At 44.6% G+C, this 23,031-nt stretch overlaps 1 protein-coding gene across 7 annotated transcripts in view; it reads left to right on the forward strand.

Annotated features, from left to right (window-relative positions):
• Positions 1 to 490: 490 nt before the first annotated feature.
• The window catches only part of LOC120995258 (protein 4.1-like), a 204,309-nt gene continuing 181,768 nt past the window's right edge, over positions 491 to 23,031 (forward strand). For all 7 annotated transcript variants that reach the window (XM_040424342.1, XM_040424343.1, XM_040424352.1 and 4 more), the window contains exon 1: positions 491 to 642. In XM_040424342.1, the coding sequence (XP_040280276.1) occupies positions 506 to 642 (137 nt within the window). In that variant the 5' untranslated portion in view covers positions 491 to 505. The remainder of the gene's footprint in view (positions 643 to 23,031) is intronic.

The raw sequence follows: 23,031 nt of genomic DNA on the forward strand, positions 1-23,031 counted from the left end.
TGCTCATTGCCCTGCTGCCCCCCGAGGCGATCGCCTCACCTGGCCTAATTGGTGGACTGGTGCACCCCTGCTCACCAATAATTTATCCCAAGCCTTTCTACTGGAATCTGCTCCAGTTTTCTGGAAGAATATAAAAAACATAGAAAACTAATTTAGGAAGACATGAAATTCTCCTAGGTTGTCCGGTAGGACCCCAGTAACTTCATAAGGATGCCAAATGAGTGCCTGGCACCTGGAAGCATTAACCACCCCAAGCAGCTTAGAGAAATGCACAAGGACTTGTGGAAAGTGCAGACTGGAGGATCGATCGCTGACCACTCCAATGCTCCCCAGCTACAAGTCTAACATTCTTCGTCTTGGATCTGTAGTTAATGGGTTAACACCTAAAGTCACTGCAGCAAAGAGCTGCATATAGCTCCGCCTACGTGGGACGGGCAGCCAATCAAGGCAGATCCGCAGCTGTCGAGCCCCTCCTAGCCCCTGCAAATCCAAGCGGAGAAAAGCTATGGTGGGCGTTGCCTTCTCCTCCAAGGGGGCGGTGCGGGGCAATGACGTCAGACAAGGACGGCTTCAGTGCAGGTGGAAGGGGCCCGAGCTGTCAGCTAGTAGTGACCCCATGAGCACCTTGATGACGTCAGTCAGGTAGGTGCCCTTCTGTAGGACTGGGCGGAGCTGGGCATGTTGATATCCTGTGTGCGGTGTGCCATCCAAGTTTTGCAGTCATTTGGGGATTTCTTAGGCTGAAACTCGGAGACGCTGCGGAGTGGTTGGAGTTTGAACGGTATGGCGCCCCCTCTGCTGTGTAGTTTGGAGGGATCCTGACAGGCAGTCACTGCGGGGCACCTGTCACGTCGCCCCTGCTGTAAGTAGTCTGGTTGTGTGTTTGCATCATTGCGGTAATTGGGGCGATCGCAGGGAGCCGTCATTCCGGTAATTGGGGCGATCGCAGGGAGCCGGCATTCCGGTAATCGGGGCGATCGCAGGGAGCCGTCATTCCGGTAATCGGGGCGATCGCAGGGAGCTGTCATTCCGGTAATCGGGGCGATCGCAGGGAGCTATCATTCTAGTGATTATGCGATCGCAGGGAGCCTACTAGTGCGTGTCCCAGAATAGATGCAGCAGCCTATTATTTGTGAGCGCAGCAAGTTCTCATTGCTGTAGAGACAGTCCTGGGCCGAGGATCTGTACATGCCCCAGCCTCTATATTATTCCCTACAACTTCCACCTCACTTCAGACTTGTCTAGCTGATCGCTGCTGTAGACGAGTCTGGATGCAGAAAACCATCCCATCAGCAGCAATATGTAATGCCATGTGATCTGTCTATGGCCTGATGGCAGCATGGTGGTAGAGCCAGCAGTCTCCTTACCCTTCAGTGCTGCTGACAGTACAACTTGTGACCATTTCTGCCCTATGCATGTGGGTGCCATCAAGCCATTCTGCTCTGGCCACCCTCTGTCACCAGATTTCATAATGGACTGGGAACTTAAAGGGGCCCTGGGAAAAAAACAAAACTAAAAGTGGCCCCATGTTGTAGGAGGGTCCAAATTGACAGAAGACAGGGCAACACAAGTAGGGGGGTCAGCAATACCACAGTGCAGCACGGACTACTGCCCCAGCAGATACAAATACCACCAGGCTCGGACTGGCCCACAGGGGTACAGGTGAATCCCCCGGTGGGCCCCTAGTCTTCCACCCCCTGCACAAGTGGCTCATGACACAGTATAGTTACTGCACTAGATAAAGATAGTACAGCACCACAACCAGCCTATGTTCATATAAGATACTGGGTAGATAATTTAAGAAACTACCCATTTTATTATTATTGACGCTATCCGGTAGCTGACATGACTTCTAGGCACAGAGGCCGCCAGCTAGTATCTTCTTTTGCCAGAAACCCACCTTCTCAAATTCACTGTGGGGACCCCCATAATCGATTATCTTGTAGCATCTTGCTGCTATCTGTTTAAATGTATCCATACGGTGGGTCCTCAAAATAAATTTTACTGGTGGGCCCTAGGCACCCCAGTCAGACACTGAATACCACTGTGTACCACAAAATACTGTCGCCCTCTCCACAGTATTTAACTGTGACTGTCCTGAGGATGCTAATTCAGAAGGGCGCCCGAGGTGTATAAGTACCTGATGCTCCTACATTAATGAATTAATGCTGAGGGCTCAGGTGGCCCTCTAGCGTCAGTGCACCGGGAAATTTATCTTCAGGATATATGGCCAGTCCACCCCTGAACTGCATAGATTATTAAATAGATCTTAGACCTGATGAGACTGGTGTACTTGCCTTGAAAATCCATATCGGAACAATCCATTATCCCACCTGTTATTATAAAGAGCATTTTATTATCAAGCTGGCATGGATTTTCAAAGTAGGCCCACCTTGTCAGGTCTTAGCATCATATTTAAAGGGGGTCTCCTATCTTCTGGATAAGTCATTAATATCCGATTGGCGAGGAGGGTCTGACTCCCATATGCCGATCAGCTGTATGAATAGGCCATAGCGCTCTGTGAGAGCTTAGTTCTTTTCCTAGGCCATGTGACATCTGTAAAGTGCCTTTAGCCTATAGACCCCTGACCCATGCTTTAAGTGCACATATATGTTTATCAGTTGTCCTGTTTCCCCCCCAAAAGAACTGCCCGACACAACAAGCCATACAGGCCACATTATTGTAGAATTATGAGATTTGCTTGGGTCTACCATTACATCACGTGGCCCGCACTGTGACTAACTGAATCCTGCAGCGTTGTGTGGACATGAAAGCCTGAGAATGTCACCTTGAGCATCTCATAGGAATACTCCTCTGCTCTGCACTTAGAGCCACTACCCTTGTACCCTTGATTGCCTGGCCCTGGAATCCTTCACCTGTGACGTAGTCTGTGGTATCAGCACATGTGCAGGGCATCTGTCTCTTCTTCCCCAGCATCGCAAAGGACTACTGCGCCAATACCCATCATCTTCCACCCAAACAAAGCTGAGTGTCTCCTCTTTCAGGTGGAGGAAGACATCATTGTTGCATGGGCACCTCTTCTTAGTGCACTGAAGACCTAATTTAGGTTACTTTCACACTGGCGTTTTGGCTTTTTGTTTGAGATCCGTTCAGGGCTCTCACAAGCGGTCCAAAACTGATCAGTTTTGCCCTAATGTATTCTGAATGGAAAAGGATCCGCTCAGAATACATCAGTTTGCCTCGGTTCCATCTCCATTCCGCTTTGGAGGCGGGCACCAAAGCGCTGCTTGCAGTGTTTTGGTGTCCGTCTGATGAAACTGAGCCAAACGGATCCGTCTCCATTGACTTACATTGTGTGCCAGGACGGATCAGTTTGGCTCAGTTTCATCAGACGGACACCAAAAAACTGCAAGCACTGTTTTCGCTGACACAATCTGGCACAATAGAAAACGGATCCATCCTCCATTGACTTTCAATGGTGTTCAGGACGGATCTGTCTTGGCTATGTTAAAGATAATACAAACGGATCCGTTCTGAACGGATGCAGACAGTTGTATTATCTGAACAGATCCGTCCATGACGGATCCGCACAAAACGCGAGTGTGAAAGTAGCCTTACATAAAATATATTTTTCTCAGAAAGGTGCAAGGGAGTGACGTACATGAGATATCGGTTTATTCGGCAGGATCAATTCTACCATCCATTATATCTGGTTTAGGCCTCTTTCACACTTGCGTTGTTGGGATCCGGCATGCACTTCCGTTGCCGGAGGTGCCCGCCGGATCCGGAAAAACGCAAGTGTACTGAAAGCATTTGAAGACGGAACAGTCTTCCAAATGCTTTCAGTGTTACTATGGCACCCAGGACGCTATTAAAGTCCTGGTTGCCATAGTAGGAGCGGGGATCGGGGGAGCGGTATACTTACAGTCCGTGCGGCTCCCGGGGCGCTCCAGAATGACGTCAGAGCGCCCCATGCGCATGGATGACGTGATCCATGCGATCACATGATCCATGCGCTTGGGGCGCCCTGACGTCACTCTGGAGCGCCCCGGGAGCCGCACGGACTGTAAGTATGCTGCTCCCCCGCTCCCCGCTACACTTTACCATGGCTGCCAGGACTTTAGCGTCCCGGCAGCCATGGTAACCACTCTGAAAAAGCTAAATGTCGGCTCCGGCAATGCGCCGAAACGACGTTTAGCTTAAGGCCGGATACGGATCAATGCCTTCCAATGGGCATTAATTCCGGATCCGGCCTTGCGGCAAGTGTTCCGGATTTTTGGCCGGAGCAAAAAGCGCAGCATGCTGCGGTATTTTCTCCGGCCAACAAACGTTCCGTTCCGGAACTGAAGACATCCTGATGCATCCTGAACGGATTTCTCTCCATTCAGAATGCATTAGGATAATCCTGATCAGGATTCTTCCGGCATAGAGCCCCGACGACGGAACTCTATGCCGGAAGAAAAGAACGCAAGTGTGAAAGAGCCCTTAAAAGGGTTGATCCTGATGACCTAGGCTCTTCAATAACGTATGAAGTTTGCACTGTGAAATCTGGTAGCAGATTCAAAATGGGGGAGGAATTCCTTTGTGCCAGAATTCTGTCAGGAGAAAGTCACAAATTTTGGCGCACTCCATTGTTGTACAAAAATTGTTTGTTTTTTTTTTTGTTTTTTTTTCCTGATTTTAGGATGCTCTCGTCACTTTGGAAAATTGGGCATTTTTTTTGTTTGTTTCAATAGTTTTTATTGCTTTTCACATTCTTACAGTGTTCAAGAAGACACAGACTAATGTAACAGGATACATCTCGTAATCACAGATTTTTAACTATTCAACGCATGGCTAAACAAAAGTTACAATAGCTTGTCTGCATCAATGTTAAAGCGTATAATGTTACATAAGTAAGTGAGAAAATAAAATAGGGTTAACAACCTCAGGTAACCTAAACAAACACACAAACTATTCTCAGAGGGTATCTTGATTTACATTTGTGAGCGGGCTGGATATTATGGGCACAAAGTAAAGCCAGGCTTGCCAATTTCTGCGGAATTTGTCAGGTTTATGGTCTTTGTAGGCCATCATCCTTTCATATACGCAATTTTGTTGTACATGAGTGATAATTTTCCGACAAGGTTGGGATTCCCGTGGGCTTCCAGTTCCTGGTGATAATGAGTTTAGTTACTATGAATAAATGGGCGATATGGGGATAGCCTGCATATCCATGAAGAGTAAAGCTCTATGGGGCGAAGGTTCCAGGGACATGCCGCAGAATCTGGAGGCTAAGTTAAAAACACTATTCCATAGGTCCGTCAGCCTAGAGCAAGACCAGAGGATATGTAACAATATACCTTTGGCTCCACAATTTCGCCAGCAGAGGTGGGAAGAGCTAGGATATATTTTACTTAGCCTATCTGGGGTTAGGTACCATCTCAAACTGGTCTTAATAGCGGCCTCATATAGAGACACGCTAAAAAAGGTACTCGAGATAAATCTCAGAGCTGGGACTCATTTGGTTATAGATAATGATGTATTCATTTCCTTGTCCCAAGTTAAAAAGGGTGTTATTTTATGGAAAGACTGTTTATCTCCCAGACTCATATACAGTGGTCTAAGGCTAGGTGACGGCACGGATTTTGCGGCAGATGTCCATAACTCCAATACCTGTCTATTGGCGATGATTTCACATGGTTTATAAACTTGTAATAAGTGGCAATCTCTATTTGGCAACTCAAACTCTTGTTGGAGCTCTTAAAAGGACCAGAGTTGTCCTCCATTATATAATTGGGAAATCCACTGGAGGCCTCGCAGTCTCCAATTTGAGAGATCTGTGTCTGGGAGTTTCCACTCTAACATTTGCAGTGGAGAAACGGATGTAATGCTTATAGGTGCGTGGGTACATCTGCTGTAGAAGGAGAGCCAGTGGTCTAGGGCCCCTCCCAAAAGGTAGGGGCCCGTGCGTGTCTTTGCAAGGGGGTTTAGGCTATCGATAAGTAGAGTTCGGAGGTGATTTTTAGGGGCAAGAGAGGATTCAATTTGAATCCATGGAATAGAGGTGTCTCCCACCCACCAACCAGAAAGAAGGTTGATTTGTGTTGCTAAAAAATAGTCAGCTAAATTTGGAAGGCCTAAGCCCCCTCCTCTTTTTTGGTTTTGCATAATAGTGTAGAAGATGCACGTGGTTTGCGTCCTGCCCAAACAAAAGATTTGAGAAGGCTCTGAGCTTTAGTGAAGAAGTGTGGTGGCACTTTAATTGGGACTGAGCGGAAAATAAATAGGAGTTTAGGTAGCGTCATCATTTGAAATGTAGCTATACGAGCTCTCCATGATATTTAAAATTTTCCATAGTTGGAAATGTCTTGTTTGATGGTGTCTAAGAGGGGGAGATAGTTGTATTGGAACAAGAGGTGAGTGGATGAAGTAATGTTAATGCCTAAGTATTTAATATGGGTGAATTGCCAGTCAAAAGGGTATCGAGGTTTTAAGTCTGGTAATTGTTGGGGAGGTATGTGGAAGGGTAGGAGTTAGGATTTACTTTCATTGACTTTGTAGTAGGATAGACGGACAAATTCAGCTAGGAGTGGTAGGATTATTTTTAATGAGGTCTGTGGAGATGATAGGGTTAGCAGGATGTCATCTGTATATAGTGATGTTTATTGCCTATGTTAATACCCGAGATCTCAGGATGTTGCCTAATGGCTTGGGCTAGGGGTTCTATGGCTAGTATGAAAATAAGGGGGGGATAGTGGGCAGCCCTGAGGTAGGTATGTTGAGATTTATTTAGATTGTACAGCCAGGGCAGTAGTACTCCATAAATTGGTTAGCGATATCTTTAGAATTATATAGTTTGCTTTTATTATCTGACTGTAGTAAAAATAGAATCCTGGATTTAGCTAATTGTTTTTTTTTAATACAGTTAGCTAGCAGTTTCCCTGCTCTGTTATTTCGAGTGTAATAGCGGGCTTTCACTGAGTTGAGATGTTTCTCGTATCGGTATAGCAAACATTCTTTGAGTTGTAATCTCAGTGTGTTGACTTGTGTTTTACGTTCTTCAGTAAAGGAGGTTTTGTTTATGGACTCCAGGGCCGGCGCAACCATATAGGCGAACTAGGCGTTCGCCTAGGGCGCCGGCCTGCTGGGGGCACCCTGGTGGGCCCCCCCTGACTGGGGCTGCAGCCCTGGGCGAGCGGCTCTTGAGCCGCCCCCAGCGCCGTTATAGGGGGGCCAGGAGGTGGAGGTCCTTCTTAAATATGGCAGAGCAGGCATCTGCTTACCCTGATGGCAGGTGTGCCTGCTCTGCCAGTAAATTACCAGAGGAGGCGGGTGGCAAGGGAGGCTGTTCTAGCAGCTCCCCACTCCTCCCATTTCGCCCTCTGTGATGTCGTAATATGACGTCATTCCGGCCCTGGCATGCTAAACGGCGCGCTGGAGGACTGAGGAGCTGCACCACACTGGATCCCAGGGAGGTGAGTGTTTAAGTGTTTGACTGAGTGAGTGTCTGCCTGTGTATTTATGTGAGTGAGTGAGTGTATGTAGTGTATGTCTGTCTTTCTGTCAGTAAATGTATGTGTGTCTGTCATTGAGTGTCAGTGAGTGAGTGTATGTCAGTCAGTGTGGATGTCTGTCGGTCAGTAAGTGTCTGTGTGTTTGTCTGCCAGTGAGTGAGTGTCTGTCAGTGAGTTTCCGTGTGTGTGTTTCAGTGGGTAGGTGTATGTGTGTCTGTCAGTGAGTTTCTGTGTACGTCATTCAGTGAGTGTCTGTGTGTGTGTGTCTGTCAGTGTGTGAGTGACATAAGGGGGCGGCAAAATGGATCTTTGCCTAGGGCGGCAAAAATCCTTGCACCGGCCCTGATGGACTCTAAGGTGGATAGCTTGGAGATAATGGAATCAATCAGTTTTTCTCTATCTTTCTTTGCACGATGTCCCAGTTTAATAAAGATGCCCCTTATAAAGGCTTTATGTGCGTTCCAAAGATTAAATGGACTGGAGACAGAACCGTTGTTTATGGAGAAGTATTTAGTTAGAGCCTTCTTCATCTCTGACATTATATGTTTCTTCAATAGATAACGAGATCACGGCGTGGTCTGACCATTTAATAGTTTCAATAGTAGAATGCGAAGCTAATTGTAAGAGAGATCTACCTAAGACAAATAGGTCAATGCGGGAATACGTATTGTGTGCATTTGAGAAAAATGAAAAATCCCGTTCCTGCAGGTGGTGAATCCTCCATATGTCATATAATTCTTCCCTACGCACTTGGACCCAGGACCTCACTGCGAGTTCTAGAAGGGGCTGTAGAGTCCACCACTGCATCCGGGACCATGCTAAAGTCTCCACAAAGCAATGTGTGACCCTGTTTTATCCCAGCCACTTTGGCCAGAAGCCTATTGAGGAATCGCATCTGGTGCTTGTTAGGGGCATAAACTGCCACTACAGTGTGTGATATTATTTAAGCTGCATATTTGTATTCTATATCTGCCTTTTGGGTCTATAATCGATGCAATAGGTTGGGAGGCAATTTATGATTTAAAGGCTAACATAACCCCTCTTTGTTTTTGTGATAATGAGAATGCACAATATGGGGGAAGAGGTGGTGAGCTAATCTATGGGCATCTTGCAGCACCACATGCGATTCCTGAACACAAAGGACATCAGCGTGGAGTTGTATTGCTTCTCTCCACATGTAAGAGCGTTTTTGAGGGCTATTTAGGCCTTTAGCATTTAGGGACCCAAATTTAATTACCATGATGTAATTTGGTTGTGCTGTGACTAACATTACAAGGATGAGGAAAGGAGTTGTGTAGAAATTACCCTGATTTGAGATATACACTGTAAAACATGGCCGTAAATCTATAGAATGACAAGAACATAACAAAAATCTTATCTGTGGTAATAACAGTCCATACAGTAGTTGGACTGGATTCGTCATCCTAGCACTGGATGAGTAGGAATTTGGGGATCAGAATCTGTGCTGAAGCCACTTATTAAAGTGACATTCCGTGGCACATATGTAGGAGGAACAACAGTTAAAGGGGTTCTGCAGTTTGTTTAAACTGATCTATCCTCTGGATAGATCATCAGAATCTGATTGGTGGGGGTCCGACACCCAGGACCCCTGGCAATCAGCTGTTTGAGAAGGCAGCGGCGCTCCAGCAGCGCCGCGGCCTTCTCACTGTTTTCCCGTGGCCCAGTGATGTCACGACTAGTATCAACTGGCCTGGGAAATAACTTCCCCCTTCAATGTCATTTTAGCTATCATTATGGGAGACTTCAATCTTCCAGATGTCAACTGGAAAACCAAAATATCTAGTTCTGCCAGGAGTACAGATATTCTAAATTCCCTACTGGGATTATCTCTACAGCAAGTAGTTGAGGAGCCAACCCAGAAGGAGGCCATTTTAGATATAGTATTCACAAATGGGAATTTGGTATCTGATATTACTGTAGGGGAAAGCTTGGGATCTGGTGATCACCAGTCAGTGTGGTTTACTATATGTACAGTGACTGAGTCACACCACACAAAAACACAAGTTTTAGATTTTAGAAAAACTGACTTTTCTAAAATTAGATTAGTGGTATAAGAGTCCCTATCAGATTGGAACAGTTTCATTGGAGTCCAGGAGAAATGGGACTACTTAAAAGTGCCACTATTGAAAGCAACAGAAAATTGCATTAGGCTTGTCAGTAAAAGCAAAAAAAGGAAGAGACCACTGTGGGTACTCAGCAAAAGTAGCCAAAATCATTAAAAACAAAAAGATAGCATTTAGGAATTATAAAAACAAAAACAAAAAAAAGAGGATGACAGGAAAATTTATAAAATTAGGCAGAGAAAGGCCAAACAAGTTATAAGAGCTTCTAAAGCACAGGCAGAAGAGAAATTAGCTCAGTCAGGAAAAAAAGGCGATAAGGCATTCTTCAGATACATAAATGAAAAAAGGAAACTAAAACAAGGAATTACCAAATTAAAAACAAAAGAAGGAAGGTATATGGAAGAAGATAAAGAACTAGCTGACTGCCTCAATGAATACTTCTGTTCAGTTTTTATGAAGGAAAAGGACCTCAGTTAGGAAAGAAGACTAATGAATCTTTTGATGCATGTGTCTTTACAGAGGAAGAGGTTCTAAGTCAGCTGTCTAAAATTAATACAAATAAGTCACAGGGGCCTGATGGGATACACCCAAAGCTATTAAAAGAGCTCAGCTGTGAACTAGCAAAACCATTAACAGATTTATTTAACCAATCACTGGCAACAGGAGTCGTCCCAGAAGATTGGAAATTAGCAAATGTTGTGCCCATTCACAAGAAAGGTAGTAGGGAGGAATCGGGCAACTATAGGCCAGTAAGCCTGACATCAATAGTGGGGAAATTAATGGAAACCATACTTAAGGAGAGGATTGTGGAAAATCTAAAATCCCATGGATTGAAAGATAAAAAACAGCATGGGTTTACTTCAGGGAGATCATGTCAAACTAATCTTATTGATTTTTTTTGATTGGGTGACTAAAATAATAGATGGAGGAGGTGCTGTAGACATCGCTTATCTAGACTTAAGTAAGGCTTTTGATACTGTCCCACATAGAAGGCTTATCAATAAATTGCAGTCTTTGGGCTTGGACTCCCATATTATTGAATGGATTAGGCAGTGGCTGAAGGACAGGCAACAGAGGGTTGTAGTCAATTGAGTATATTCACACCAAGGTCTTGTTACCAGTGGGGTACCTCAGGGATCTGTTCTGGGATCCATATTGTTTAATATCTTTATCGGCGAAATTGCAGAAGGCCTCGATGGTAAGGTGTGTCTTTTTGCTGATGACACAAAGATGTGTAACAGGGTTGATGTTCCTGGAGGGATACACTAAATGGAAAAGGATTTAGGAAAACTAGAGGAATGGTCAAAAATCTGGCAACTAAAATGTAATGTTGATAAGTGCAAGATAATGCACCTGGGGCGTAAAAACCCAAGAGCAGAATATAAAATCAGTGATACAGTCCTAACCTCAGTATCTGAGGAAAGGGATTTAGGGGTCATTATTTCAGAAGACTTAAAGGTAGGCAGACAATGTCATAGAGCAGCAGGAAATGCTAGCAGAATGCTTGGGTGTATAGGGAGAGGCATTACCAGTAGAAAGAGGGAGGTGCTCATGCCGCTCCACAGAGCACTAGTGAGACCTCATTTGGAGTATTGTGCTCACTACTGGAGACCATATCTCCAGAAGGATATTGATACTTTGGAGAGAGTTCAGAGAAGAGCTACTAAACTGGTACATGGATTGCAGGATAAAACTTACCAGGAAAGATTAAAGGACCTTAACATGTATAGCTTGGAAGAAAGACGAGACAGAAGGGATATGATAGAAACTTTTAAATACATAATGGTAAAAGAGGAGAGAATATTTAAAAGAAGAAAAACTGCTACAAGAGGACATAGTTTTAAATTAGAGGGGCAAAGGTTTAAAAGTAATATCAGGAAGTATTACTTTACTGAGAGAGTAGTGGATGCATAGAATAGCCTTCCTGCAGAAGTGGGATAGGCATAAGGCCATCCTTCATATAAGATAGGGCCAGGGGCTATCCATAGTATTCAGTATATTGGGCAGACTAGAATGGCCAAATGGTTCTTATCTGCCGACACATTCTATGTTTCTAAGCTCCATTCAAGTTAACAGAGCTTAGCCGCGCCCAGGCCAGTGATACTAGTCGTGACGTCACTGGGTCTGCGGCAAACAGTAAGAAGGCTGCGGCACTGCTGGAGCGCCGCTGCCTTCTCAAACAGCTGATTGGCGGGGTTCCCGGGTGTCGGACCCTCGCCGGTCAGTTGCTGTTGATCAATCCAGAGGATAGATCATCAGTTTAAACAAACTGCAGAACCCCTTTAATGTTTGGTCCCTTGGCGGGCGTTAACTGTACACCATTCTGGTTCCAGATGCTGCGGTAAGTTCTTATGGTTAGCGGGAGGATCTCCGACTGAGATGTTCCAGGTCTCCAATAACCGGCGGCCCTCCACCACTGAAGAGATGCTGTATTGCTTCCCACTCAGAGTGAGTAGGATTTTTACTGGGAACCCCCATTTGTAGGCCACGTTGTGGTCTCTGAGAGCTGTAGTGATTGGGCCGAGAGCCTGGCGTTAACGCTGGGTGGCTGCTGAGAGATCTGCATACAATTTAACCGTTTGGTAAGGTGCAGGCAATTCAGGCATTTATGTGATAAAAATGTATATGCGCCAAGGTGTCCCGGGGCGCTGTTTCTGGAAGATGCCTGGGTCTTGGAATTCTATGGGCCCTATCAATGGTGAAGTCCATAGCTGAGCTAGTGGGGAGAAGTTGTTTTAAAATAGCTTGCAAGTATGCTGTCAATGCAGATGGGCTTATATATTCAGGAATCCCTCTAAATTTTATGTTATTGCGCCTATAGCGATCTTCTAGGTCGATAAGTTTAGCCTTGATGTTATCAATATCAATAACCATTTCCTCATGGGAATCTATAAGATGGTTATGGGATGCTGCGAATTCACCCATCTTGCTTTCAACATAGGAGACACGTGTCTCAACCGCCGTGATGGAGGAGCGGAGAGTAATGTGGAAAAGTCCTTGTGCAATGTAGAGCTAAAGGCAAACAGCATATCCTTCATTAGGTTGCCAGATGCAGGACGGTCACATATACAGTAGAAAGGCTTTGGAGTATGCCTGCTAGGTGGCTTGCTGGGTATTGCTCAGAAGCTGGGCCTACCTCTTGTGTTTCCTCCTCTTGGAACCACGGCCTCTGTTCTGCCCGACTCTCTCTGGGTGGAGATGGCGGAGAAGCTAGAGATGTTCAGGCTTTAGAAACATAGAAACATAGAAACATAGAATGTGTCGGCAGATAAGAACCATTTGGCCCATCTAGTCTGCCCAATATACTGAATACTATGGATAGCCCCCGGCCCTATCTTATATGAAGGATGGCCTTATGCCTATCCCATGCATGCTTAAACCCCTTCACTGTATTTGCAGCTACCACTTCTGCAGGAAGGCTATTCCATGCATCCACTACTCTCTCAGTAAAGTAATACTTCCTTATATTACTTTTAAACCTTTGCCCCTCTAATTTAAAACTGTGTCCTCTTGTGGTAGTTTTTCTTCTTTTAAATATGCTCTCTTCCTTTACCGAGTTGATTCCCTTTATGTATTTAAAAGTTTCTATCATATCCCCTCTGTCTCTTCTTTCTTCCAAGCTATACATATTAAGGTCCTTTAACCTTTCCTGGTAAGTTTTATCCTGCAATCCATGTACTAGTTTAGTAGCTCTTCTCTGAACTCTCTCTAGAGTATCTATATCCTTCTGGAGATATGGCCTCCAGTACTGCGCACAATACTCCAAGTGAGGTCTCACCAGTGTTCTGTACAGCGGCATAAGCACTTCACTCTTTCTACTGCTTATACCTCTCCCTATACATCCAAGCATTCTGCTGGCATTTCGTGCTGCTCTATTACATTGTCTTCCCACCTTTAAGTCTTCTGAAATAATTACTCCTAAATCCCTTTCCTCAGATACTGAGGTCAGGACTGTGTCAAATATTCTATATTCTGCCCTTGGGTTTTTACGCCCCAGGTGCATTATCTTGCACTTATCCACATTAAATTTCAGTTTCCAGAGTTCTGACCATTCTTCTAGTTTTCCTAAATCCTTTTCCATTTGGCGTTTCCCTCCAGGAACATCAACCCTGTTACATATCTTTGTGTCATCAGCAAAAAGACAAACCTTACCAGCGAGGCCTTTTGCAATATCACTTATGAAGATATTAAACAAAATCGGTCCCAGTACAGATCCCTGTGGAACCCCACTGGTAACATTACCTTGTTTTGAATGTTCTCCATTGACTACAACCCTCTGTTGTCTGTCACTCAGCCACTGCCTAATCCACTCAACAATATGGGAGTCCATGCTCAATGACTGCAGTTTATTGATAAGTCTTCTATGTGGGACAGTGTCAAAAGCCTTACTAAAATCTAGATATGCGATGTCTACTGCACCTCCACCGTCTATTATTTTATTCACCCAGTCAAAAAAATCTATAAGATTTGTTTGACATGATCTCCCTGAAGTAAACCCATGTTGTTTTTCATCTTGCAATCCATGGGATTTTAGATGTTCCACAATCCTATCCTTTAATAGGGTTTCCATTAATTTGCCTACTATTGATGTCAGACTCACTGGTCTATAGTTGCTCGATTCCTCCCTACTACCTTTCTTGTGAATGGGCACGACATTTGCCAATTTCCAATCTTCCGGGACGACTCCTGTTACTAATGATTGGTTAAATAAATCTGTTAACGGTTTTGCCAGCTCACCACTAAGCTCTTTTAATAATTTTGGGTGTATCTCATCAGGCCCCTGTGACTTATCTGTCTTCACCTTAGACAGCAAACTTAGAACATCTTCCTCTGTAAAGATACATGCATCAAACAATTTAATAGTCATTCTTTCTAGTGGAGGTCCTTCTCCTTTTTCTTTTGTAAAAACTGAACAGAAGTATTCATTAAGGCAGTCGGCTAGCCCTTTATTCTCTTCTACATACCTTCCGTCCTTTGTTTTTAATTTAGTTATTCCTTGTTTTAATTTCCTTTTTTCATTTATATATCTGAAGAATGTCTTATCCCCTTTTTTCATAGACTGAGCTAGTTTTTCTTCTGCCTGCGCTTTAGAAGTTCTTATAACTTGCTTGGCCTCTCTCTGCCTAATCTTGTAGATTTCCTTATCTTCATTTCTCTGGGTTTTTTTATAATTACAAAATGCTAGCTTTTTATTTTTAATGATTTGGGCCACTTCTGCTGAGTACCACATTGGTCTCCTCCTTTTTTTGCTTTTACTGACGAGTCTAATGCAATTTTCTGTTGCCTTCAATAATGCACCTTTTAAGTAGTCCCATTTCTCCTGGACTCCATGTAATCCGTTCCAGTCTGATAAGGACTCATTTATGACTAATTTCATTTTTGAAAAGTCTGTTTTTCTAAAATCTAAAACTTTTGTTTTTGTGTGGTGGGACTCTTTCACAGTTCTTATATTAAACCACACTGACTGGTGATCACTAGATCCCAAGGTTTCGCCTACAATGACATCATATACCGAATCCCCGTTTGTGAATACCAAATCCAAAATGGCCTCCCTCCGGGTTGGCTCCTCAACCACTTGTTGTAGAGATAACCCCAGTAGGGAATTTAGAATATCTGTACTCCTACACGCTTTGTTGGGTGATGAGGAGTCTGCCGTTCCCCGTTGAGCCGAGGTAGGGGAGTTCACTGATGGCGATGAGCCGAGGTCTCTGTTGGGAGAGAGAGCCTTTGTAGGAGAGGGATACGGAGTCGCCGGAGCTTGTCGGCAAGATGGCGGTTGTGCGCCAACTTGCCTTGCTTTGGCAGGATTCTTTTCCCTCTAGGCATCTTGTGAGGGCCTGTCAGGGTACTTTTGGGGGAATTTCGACTTGATTGAGACGAGGGACCTCGCTTATTGAACCGCTATGTGCGGAGCTGAGAGCTTCGGCAGCCAAGCCACGCCCCAAAATTGGGCATTTTTAACTATGTTAATTAGGTGTCTAAAAGTTGAAAAAATGCAAACTCTTAGTCCGGTAGGAGGATTGTACACAACCTGATGGTACACACAGGCCTCATGCACACTACAGTCGTTTGGGTCTGCATCCAGTCCGCATTTTTTGCGGTTTGCACATGGACTCGTTCATTTCTATGGATCTGTGTGGCAGTTCCGCAAATTATAGAACATACCCTATTCTTGACCATTTTGCGGAGAAGAATAGGCAGTTCTGTTAGGAAAATACGGCATGCAGACTGCCAGTTAGGGATCGACCGATATTGATTTTTTAGGGCCGATACCGATACCGATAATTTGTGAACTTTCAGGCCGATAGCCGATAATTTATACCGATATTCTGGGAATTTTCATTTTTGGAAAAAAAAAAAATTCCTACACAAATCTGCTGAAAATTAATATGTTTATTGTTAATGTGTATTTTTTTGTTTATTGTTAATGTGTATTTTTTTTTTAGAAATCTTTTTCATTTATACTTAATATTTTTGTGTTTTTTTTTTTTTTTTACTAACTTTTAGCCCCCTTAGGGACTAGAACCCTTGTCCTATTCCCCCTGATAGATCTCTATCAGGGTGAATAGGAGCTCACACTGTCCCTGCTGCTCTGTGCTTTGTGCACACAGCAGCATGGATCTTACCATGGCAGCCAGGGCTTCAATAGCGTCCTGGCTGCCATGGTAACTGATCGGAGCCCCAGGCTTACACTGCTGGGGCTCCGATCGGAGGAGCAGGGGAGAGGGGATCCTGTGGCCACTGCCACCAATGAGTAATACTGGGTGGGGGGGGGGCGCACTGCGCCACCAATGATTAATACTGGGGGGCTTGGGGGGGGGCGCACTGCGCCACCAATGAAGATAAGTCTCTCAATCATTCATATACAGGAGGCAGGAGCTGGCTGCAGAATCACATAGCCGGCTCCCGACCTCTATGAGCGGTAGCTCCGATCCTCGGCACCTGAGTAGTTAACTACCGCGGATCGCAGCTAACACTCATAGAGGTCGGGAGCCGGCTATGTGATTCTGCAGCCAGCTCCCGCCTCCTGTATATGAATGAATGAAAGACTCCTCTTCATTGGTGGCACAGCGGCCACAGCCCCTACCCTCCTCTTATCTTCTCTCCTGTCATTGGCGGCAGCGGCAGCAGCAGCACAGGGGGAGGGAGACACTGCTTCCTTCTTCCCTGTGCTGCGGAGGGAACACAGAGCGCTGAGAGCAGCGCGATCTGTGTTCCCAATACGTTATCGGCATATCGGCAAAATAGATGCCGATACCGATAACGTTCAAAATCCTCAATATCGGCCGATAATATCGGCCAAACCGATAATCGGTCGATCCCTACTGCCAGTATCTGTATTCTGCAGATCTGCGGCTTACAGACTGCAAAATAGAGACGCTCATGTGCTTGAGGCCTGAGACAAAAGGGTTTGCCAAGTCTGTCAAAAACATGTGCCATTTGATTCAATTTGGCGCAAATTATGGCAACACAGACTAAAAGCAAAACTGACTTTCAAATTTCAAATTCCCCTCATGATAAATATGTCTCTACTGATATCTACCTCAGGAAAGCTGTAGGATCTTAGTCATTCTCTATTTTTCAGGTAACCTGCTATATTCTGGTTAGTAATTTCCAACCGTATGATGTATGGGAACCCTTTAAAAATATTTTTGTTCCTGTTTGTGTATTGGAGGAAAATAATTTTATATTATTGTCTGGATTTATTGATTGCTTTCCTTGTACCTATACCCAGCCTCTATGTTCAGGCTGCATTTGCCTGCCTGCTGTGAAGTGACAGTTCTTGCTATCTTCTGTGATGCCCTGCCTTTAGCTCTATCTATGCTGCGTCTGCACCATGAAAGCTGCTGATGCATATGATTAAAGGCCTCATTCACACAACAGTCAGTTAAAAACGGTAAAATGGTCCATTTTTCACGGGTGCCTTTCTGAAAAATATCCCCCTCGAACTGTATCTTGTGAATCAAAGACCACAGCACTCATCCACTAATGGCTTTTGTGGGTGCACGTCCCAAGTTGATTCGCTCCACCACAGACATCTATATATATCGTTCCTATTCTTTTAAACTAGCTCTTATGGGTGCCACTAAGTAGCGTCTGAACAAATACATGTGAGGTTTCGATTAGGAAATACTCCCAATGGAAACATAGAAACATAGAAACATAGAAACATAGAATGTGTCGGCAGATAAGAACCATTTGGCCCATCCAGTCTGCCCAATATACTAAATACTATGGATAGCCCCTGGCCCTATCTTATATGAAGGATGGCCTTATGCCTATCCCATGCATGCTTAAACTCCTCCACTGTATTTGCAGCTACCACTTCTGCAGGAAGGCTATTCCATGCATCCACTACTCTCTCAGTAAAGTAATACTTCCTGATATTACTTTTAAACCTTTGCCCCTCTAATTTCAAACTATGTCCTCTTGTAGCAGTTTTTCCTCAGGCAGACACTGTAGATGCAATGCGAGAAGAGCCTAATATGGGAAAAATATTATAAACTTTTCTTGATGGTCCCCCCAGTTGTTGTGCCTATTATGTACAGTACTGTGCTAAAGGTTTTCCAAACATCTTGGAGAATTAAACCCAGCTCTTCTGTGGATGTTGGCACTCATCAGCTAAAAGTAAGTGGTTGCCAACAGTGATGGCCAGTTCGCAGTGTTCGCCGACAAACACATGTGATCTGCCATCTTCACTCCCAAGTCCGGCGATGCAGAGGTAAGTCCCCCGGTGGCTGTTCTCGGAACTGCTTGCTCCCGGTGACCGCATGTGTTTCAGACCGGCTCACGAACAGGCTCAGGTAAGGACTTGCCTCTGCATCGCCAGACTTGTGAGTGAAGATGGCAGATCGCATGTGTTCGTCAGCGAACACTGTGAACTGGCCATCACTGGTGGCCAAGAACCAGCATCATAATCATTGGAGCCCAGGCCTTGAAAAGAGTCATGGCCACCTGAGAAGAGTCATGGTTATTCATGACTTCCTGCTCTCCTGCCCACCTGCTGATAAATCACAGTCTTCTACCTCGTTTTCTCTCTAGGAGAGAACTGCCAATCTTCAGCAGATGGTCGGGAGAACAGGAGATTATGAATAACCATGACTCTTCTCAGGTAGATCTGACTCTTTTCAAGACCTGGGCTCCAATGATTATGATGTTGGTTCTTGGCAACCACTTACTTTTAGTTCATTCACTTTGCATTTTGGTAATTGTTAAAAATAAACTATTATGACTTCAATTTTTGAAAGCATTTTTCTAAGGCCCCTTGCAGACGAGCGTGAGCGGAATAGGTCTGGATGCGTTCAGTGAAAAATGCGCTATTTCGCAAGCAAGTTCATTCAGTTTTGTATGCGATCACGTTCAGCTGTTCAGTTTTTATCGCGTGGGTGCAATGCAATTTAATGCTTTTTGCACACGCGTGATAAAAAAACTGAAGGTATACAAACAACTTGCGGATGCGATTTCTCACCCAGCCCCATTCACTTCTATGGGGTCAGCGTTGCGTGAAAATAGCAGAATATAGAACATGCTGAGATTTTGACGCATCGCGCAAGTGATGTGTGAAAACCAACGCTCATGTACACAGACCCATTGAAATGAATGTGTCTGGATTCAGTGCGGGTGCAATTCGTTCGCATCATGCATTACACCTGCGCGGAATACTCGCTCGTGTGAAAGGGGCCTAACACTTTCCCTAAACCTTTGCACAGTACTGTAGATAGGTCATGTTTCCTCAGTATAAGGCCTCATGCACACAATTTTAGTTTGGGTCTGCATCCGAGCCGGGTTTTTTATGGCTCTGATGCAGACATGTCCACTTCAATGGGGCTACAAATGGTGCCATCTGCATTTGTTCCTCCTTTCCATAGCCCTGCAAAAAAAAAATAGAATGTGTCCTATTTTTGTCCATATTACGGACAAGAATAGGACTGATCTATGGTCTCCGTGTTTTACGGATCCACGATTTGCGGACCACAAAACAGGGTACGGCTGTGTGCATGAGGCCTAAGTTTAAAAATACCTATTCTTTGACTGAACAGAAATCAGATTCAGGACATTACAGTGCAGTACAATACAATATGTTTAACCTATGAATGACTACATGCTGTAAATATACTGGGCTATAAACCCATGGCATTGAATATGTATGGCACACTTTCACAAGGAATTGTACAGAGGGATACAGAATGCAGAAGCAGGGTTCTCTCCCTGTGCTCCCTCCCAAATCCTATTGACATCCCAGGGATCACTTGACAGATCATGAGATACTAATAGTCTAACTTTTCAGAGCTAGTTTTGGCAAGACTCAGATGACCTTGGATTGTGAGGGTACTTTCACACTAGCGTTTTTCTTTTCCAGTATTGAGTTCCATCCTAGGGGCTCAATACCGGAAAAAAACTGATCAGTTTTATCCCAATGCATTCTGAATGGAGAGCAATCCGTTCAGGATGCATCAGTTCAGTCCCTCTTACATTTTTTGGCCGGAGAAAAGCATGCTGCATTTTTTTCTCCGGCCAAAAATCCTGAACACTTGCTTGAATGCCGGATCCGGCATTAATTTCCATTGAAATGTATTAGTGCTGAATCCAGCATTAAAATTGACGGATCCGTTCTTCCGGTCCGCGCATGCGCAGACCTTTAAAAATGTGAAAAAATGCATCCATTTGCGTCTGGATTGCCGGACAGTTTCGGCGACGGAACTGTCTGCCGGAATCCTCTGCCGCAAGTGTGAAAGTAGCCTAAAAGAAGTGCAGGTTTTTACATTACAAAATATATACTAGGGAGGTTTTTTAACCAAAATGTGCCCAAAAATGAAGCACATGGATTGTGCTAAATTTATTGCTGTGCTTGCTTACTCCTTGTGCCAAATACACAAGGAAAAAACTAAAAATGGACATGGCATATTGTAATTTGATTAAATAGTATGAATGCACTTAGTAATAAATCCTACTCTTTCATGCCTGCTGTGACTACTTCAGGGGCTGGAGGAGAGAGTTATGTCTTGACGATTGGGGAAGTTAGGGGCCTTAGTGGAAACTGGGGAATCCGCAGTAATCAAGAAGGAGCTGGCATGCTGCACTGTGAAAAACCGCATCATGTCCTAGAAAAGCTGTAGCTATATACCGTATTTTTCGCCCTATAAGATGCACCTAAGTTTTAGAGGGGGTCAATAAGAAAAAAAAATTTTTTTCATTATACCTCAGGTCAGACCTCAGCTAACAGCCCCAATAAGATCCCCAATGTTAATCAGACCCCCAATCAGACCTCAGCTCAGACCCCAATATAAATGACCCCCAATCAGACCTCAGATAAGAGCCCCATGCCTCTCATAGCAGCCCCCAGTAGCGTCTCCATCAGCCCCCAGTGCCTCTCACCAGCCCCCAGAAATGTCCATCCGCCTCTCCTCCAGCGCAATCTGCATCATCCTGCTGTCAGCTGTGCTGTGAAGGCTGCGCACAGCTTGACGTCACAGAGTGCACAGCCAGGGGGGAAATGTGTCTTATGGGGTGAAAAATACATTATGCCACATTGTGTGAAAAAACAAAAATGATTTATAAACCACTATCAAATATGGATATTAAAAGGAAAAGTCTGTTAAAGATATGACAGTCACTTGGAACTTGCTCTAGTATCAACTGACATTGATATGGTTTTAACCCTTGTGCCAAGTTTCAGTAGTATAACTTCACTGGTGCCTAGGGCTGCAGTAAACGATTATTTCAGTAATTGAGTATTCTATAGATTTTATTTTTTTATGATTAATCGAGTACTCTAATAAGAAAAAATGAATTAATAGACTGTTTTCCTTTATAAAAACTCATCAGACCCCCTGCCATCAGTCCCAAACACCCTTCGTTCCCCCTGGTGCGATCAGCCCAAGTGCAACAGTTCCCCCAGTGCCTTCAGCTCCACTCCCTCAGTTCTATCAGCCCCTCCATGCCATCCATTGCCATGTCCCCCAGTGCCATCAGATCAGCCCCTCCATGTCCCCCACTCCTCCTATGCCATGAGATCAGCCTCTCCATGTCTCCTACTCCCCCAGTGCCATCAGTTAGCCCCTTCATGTCCCCCACTCCCATCTGCCCCTCCATGCCATCCATTGCCGGCTGTCCCCCCGGATACGGCCAGCAGATGACCACAGAGCGGCAAGTAATAGCAAGAGCTTCACTCCCGCTCAGTGATCACATGACACAAACGAATCCTCGATGAAAAAAATTTGCATAGAGGATTTTTTTTGTGTCGAATTACTTGAGTCAATAGAGTAATCGTTTAAGCCCTACTGGTGCCCCTACAGCCCAGTAGTATTTAGAATTGCCATCAGCTGAGGACCTACATGCAGGCAGCCCAAGAACCACTGGTCATAGAACTCTTGCCTAATATATTTGGCCTTGATGCGGAATAACCACAAAATGGGGCCTGAAATAGGAGAACATATATTGAGTCGTAGTACTGAAGATGTGATGTCTGAGCTCTTTGCTACTCATAATGTGCCTTATGAGCCAGTAAGTTTGTGTTACTTGTGCTTACTTAAAGGGGTTCTCTGGGGATAATGAGTTTTTAAGCAAGTACCTGCATCTCTAAACAGAAGATTCATGCTCTCCACCGCCATGGTCCACTGTGCTGCGTCAGTTTTGTCTATGTTCCGGTCCACACTGTGTTGACATCCGGCGCAGCATGGTCACATGCTCTCCTGCAGCCAATGACTGGATTCAGCGGTGTGGCCAAAAGCAGTAAATCAATGCTGAAGCCATTCACCTGCTGCAGTGGAGCATGTGACCATGCTGTGCCAGATGTCAACACTGCGGGGACCGGAACATGGACATAGTGGTGGAAGAGCAGAGGACCAGAACGGTGGGGAGCAGATAAGTTTGAATCTTCTGTTTTTAAAGAGGACTGCTGCAGGCATTTGTTGAAACTCATTATTCCTGGAGAACGCCTTTTAAAAGGAGTCTGCAGTTTTTACCATTAAGTATGGCCTGGGGAGAGCAGTGCAAACACCTCTTTTTTGTGAAGCTTTTATCATCAGGAATAGTGTAAATATGCAGTTTTATTCTGCTCTTGGAAGTGCCTGGGGCAGTGCATAACTGAAGTTCTCACTGCAGTGAGCTGCTATACAGCATGGTCAAAACTGGTGACAGACTCCATTTAACTTCTCCTTATTGAGATCCATTTACTCATATTTATTGCACATTGCATTGTATTTATTTATTTATTTATTTATTGCATTTTTATTGATCTACATGAGGATTAAGGCAGATTATTGGGGACAAACATTCCTAGGAATGCTTATTCCCCATAATCTTCCCGTCTAAAAGTTCCTCAGGTCACCTAATAAACCAGCAAAACGCTTGTTTATTGGGTAAAAGATGTGTTCATGTGGACACCTAAATTATTATTTCTGGGCACGGGTTCGTGCTGTCTAAACAGCGATCTGCTGCCCAGAAACAGTGCAGCTGTATGAGGAAGAGCGATGGCCGTAGCCATGTAA

Source organism: Bufo bufo, chromosome 3, assembly GCF_905171765.1.
Source record: "Bufo bufo chromosome 3, aBufBuf1.1, whole genome shotgun sequence".
Lineage (NCBI taxonomy): Eukaryota > Metazoa > Chordata > Amphibia > Anura > Bufonidae > Bufo > Bufo bufo.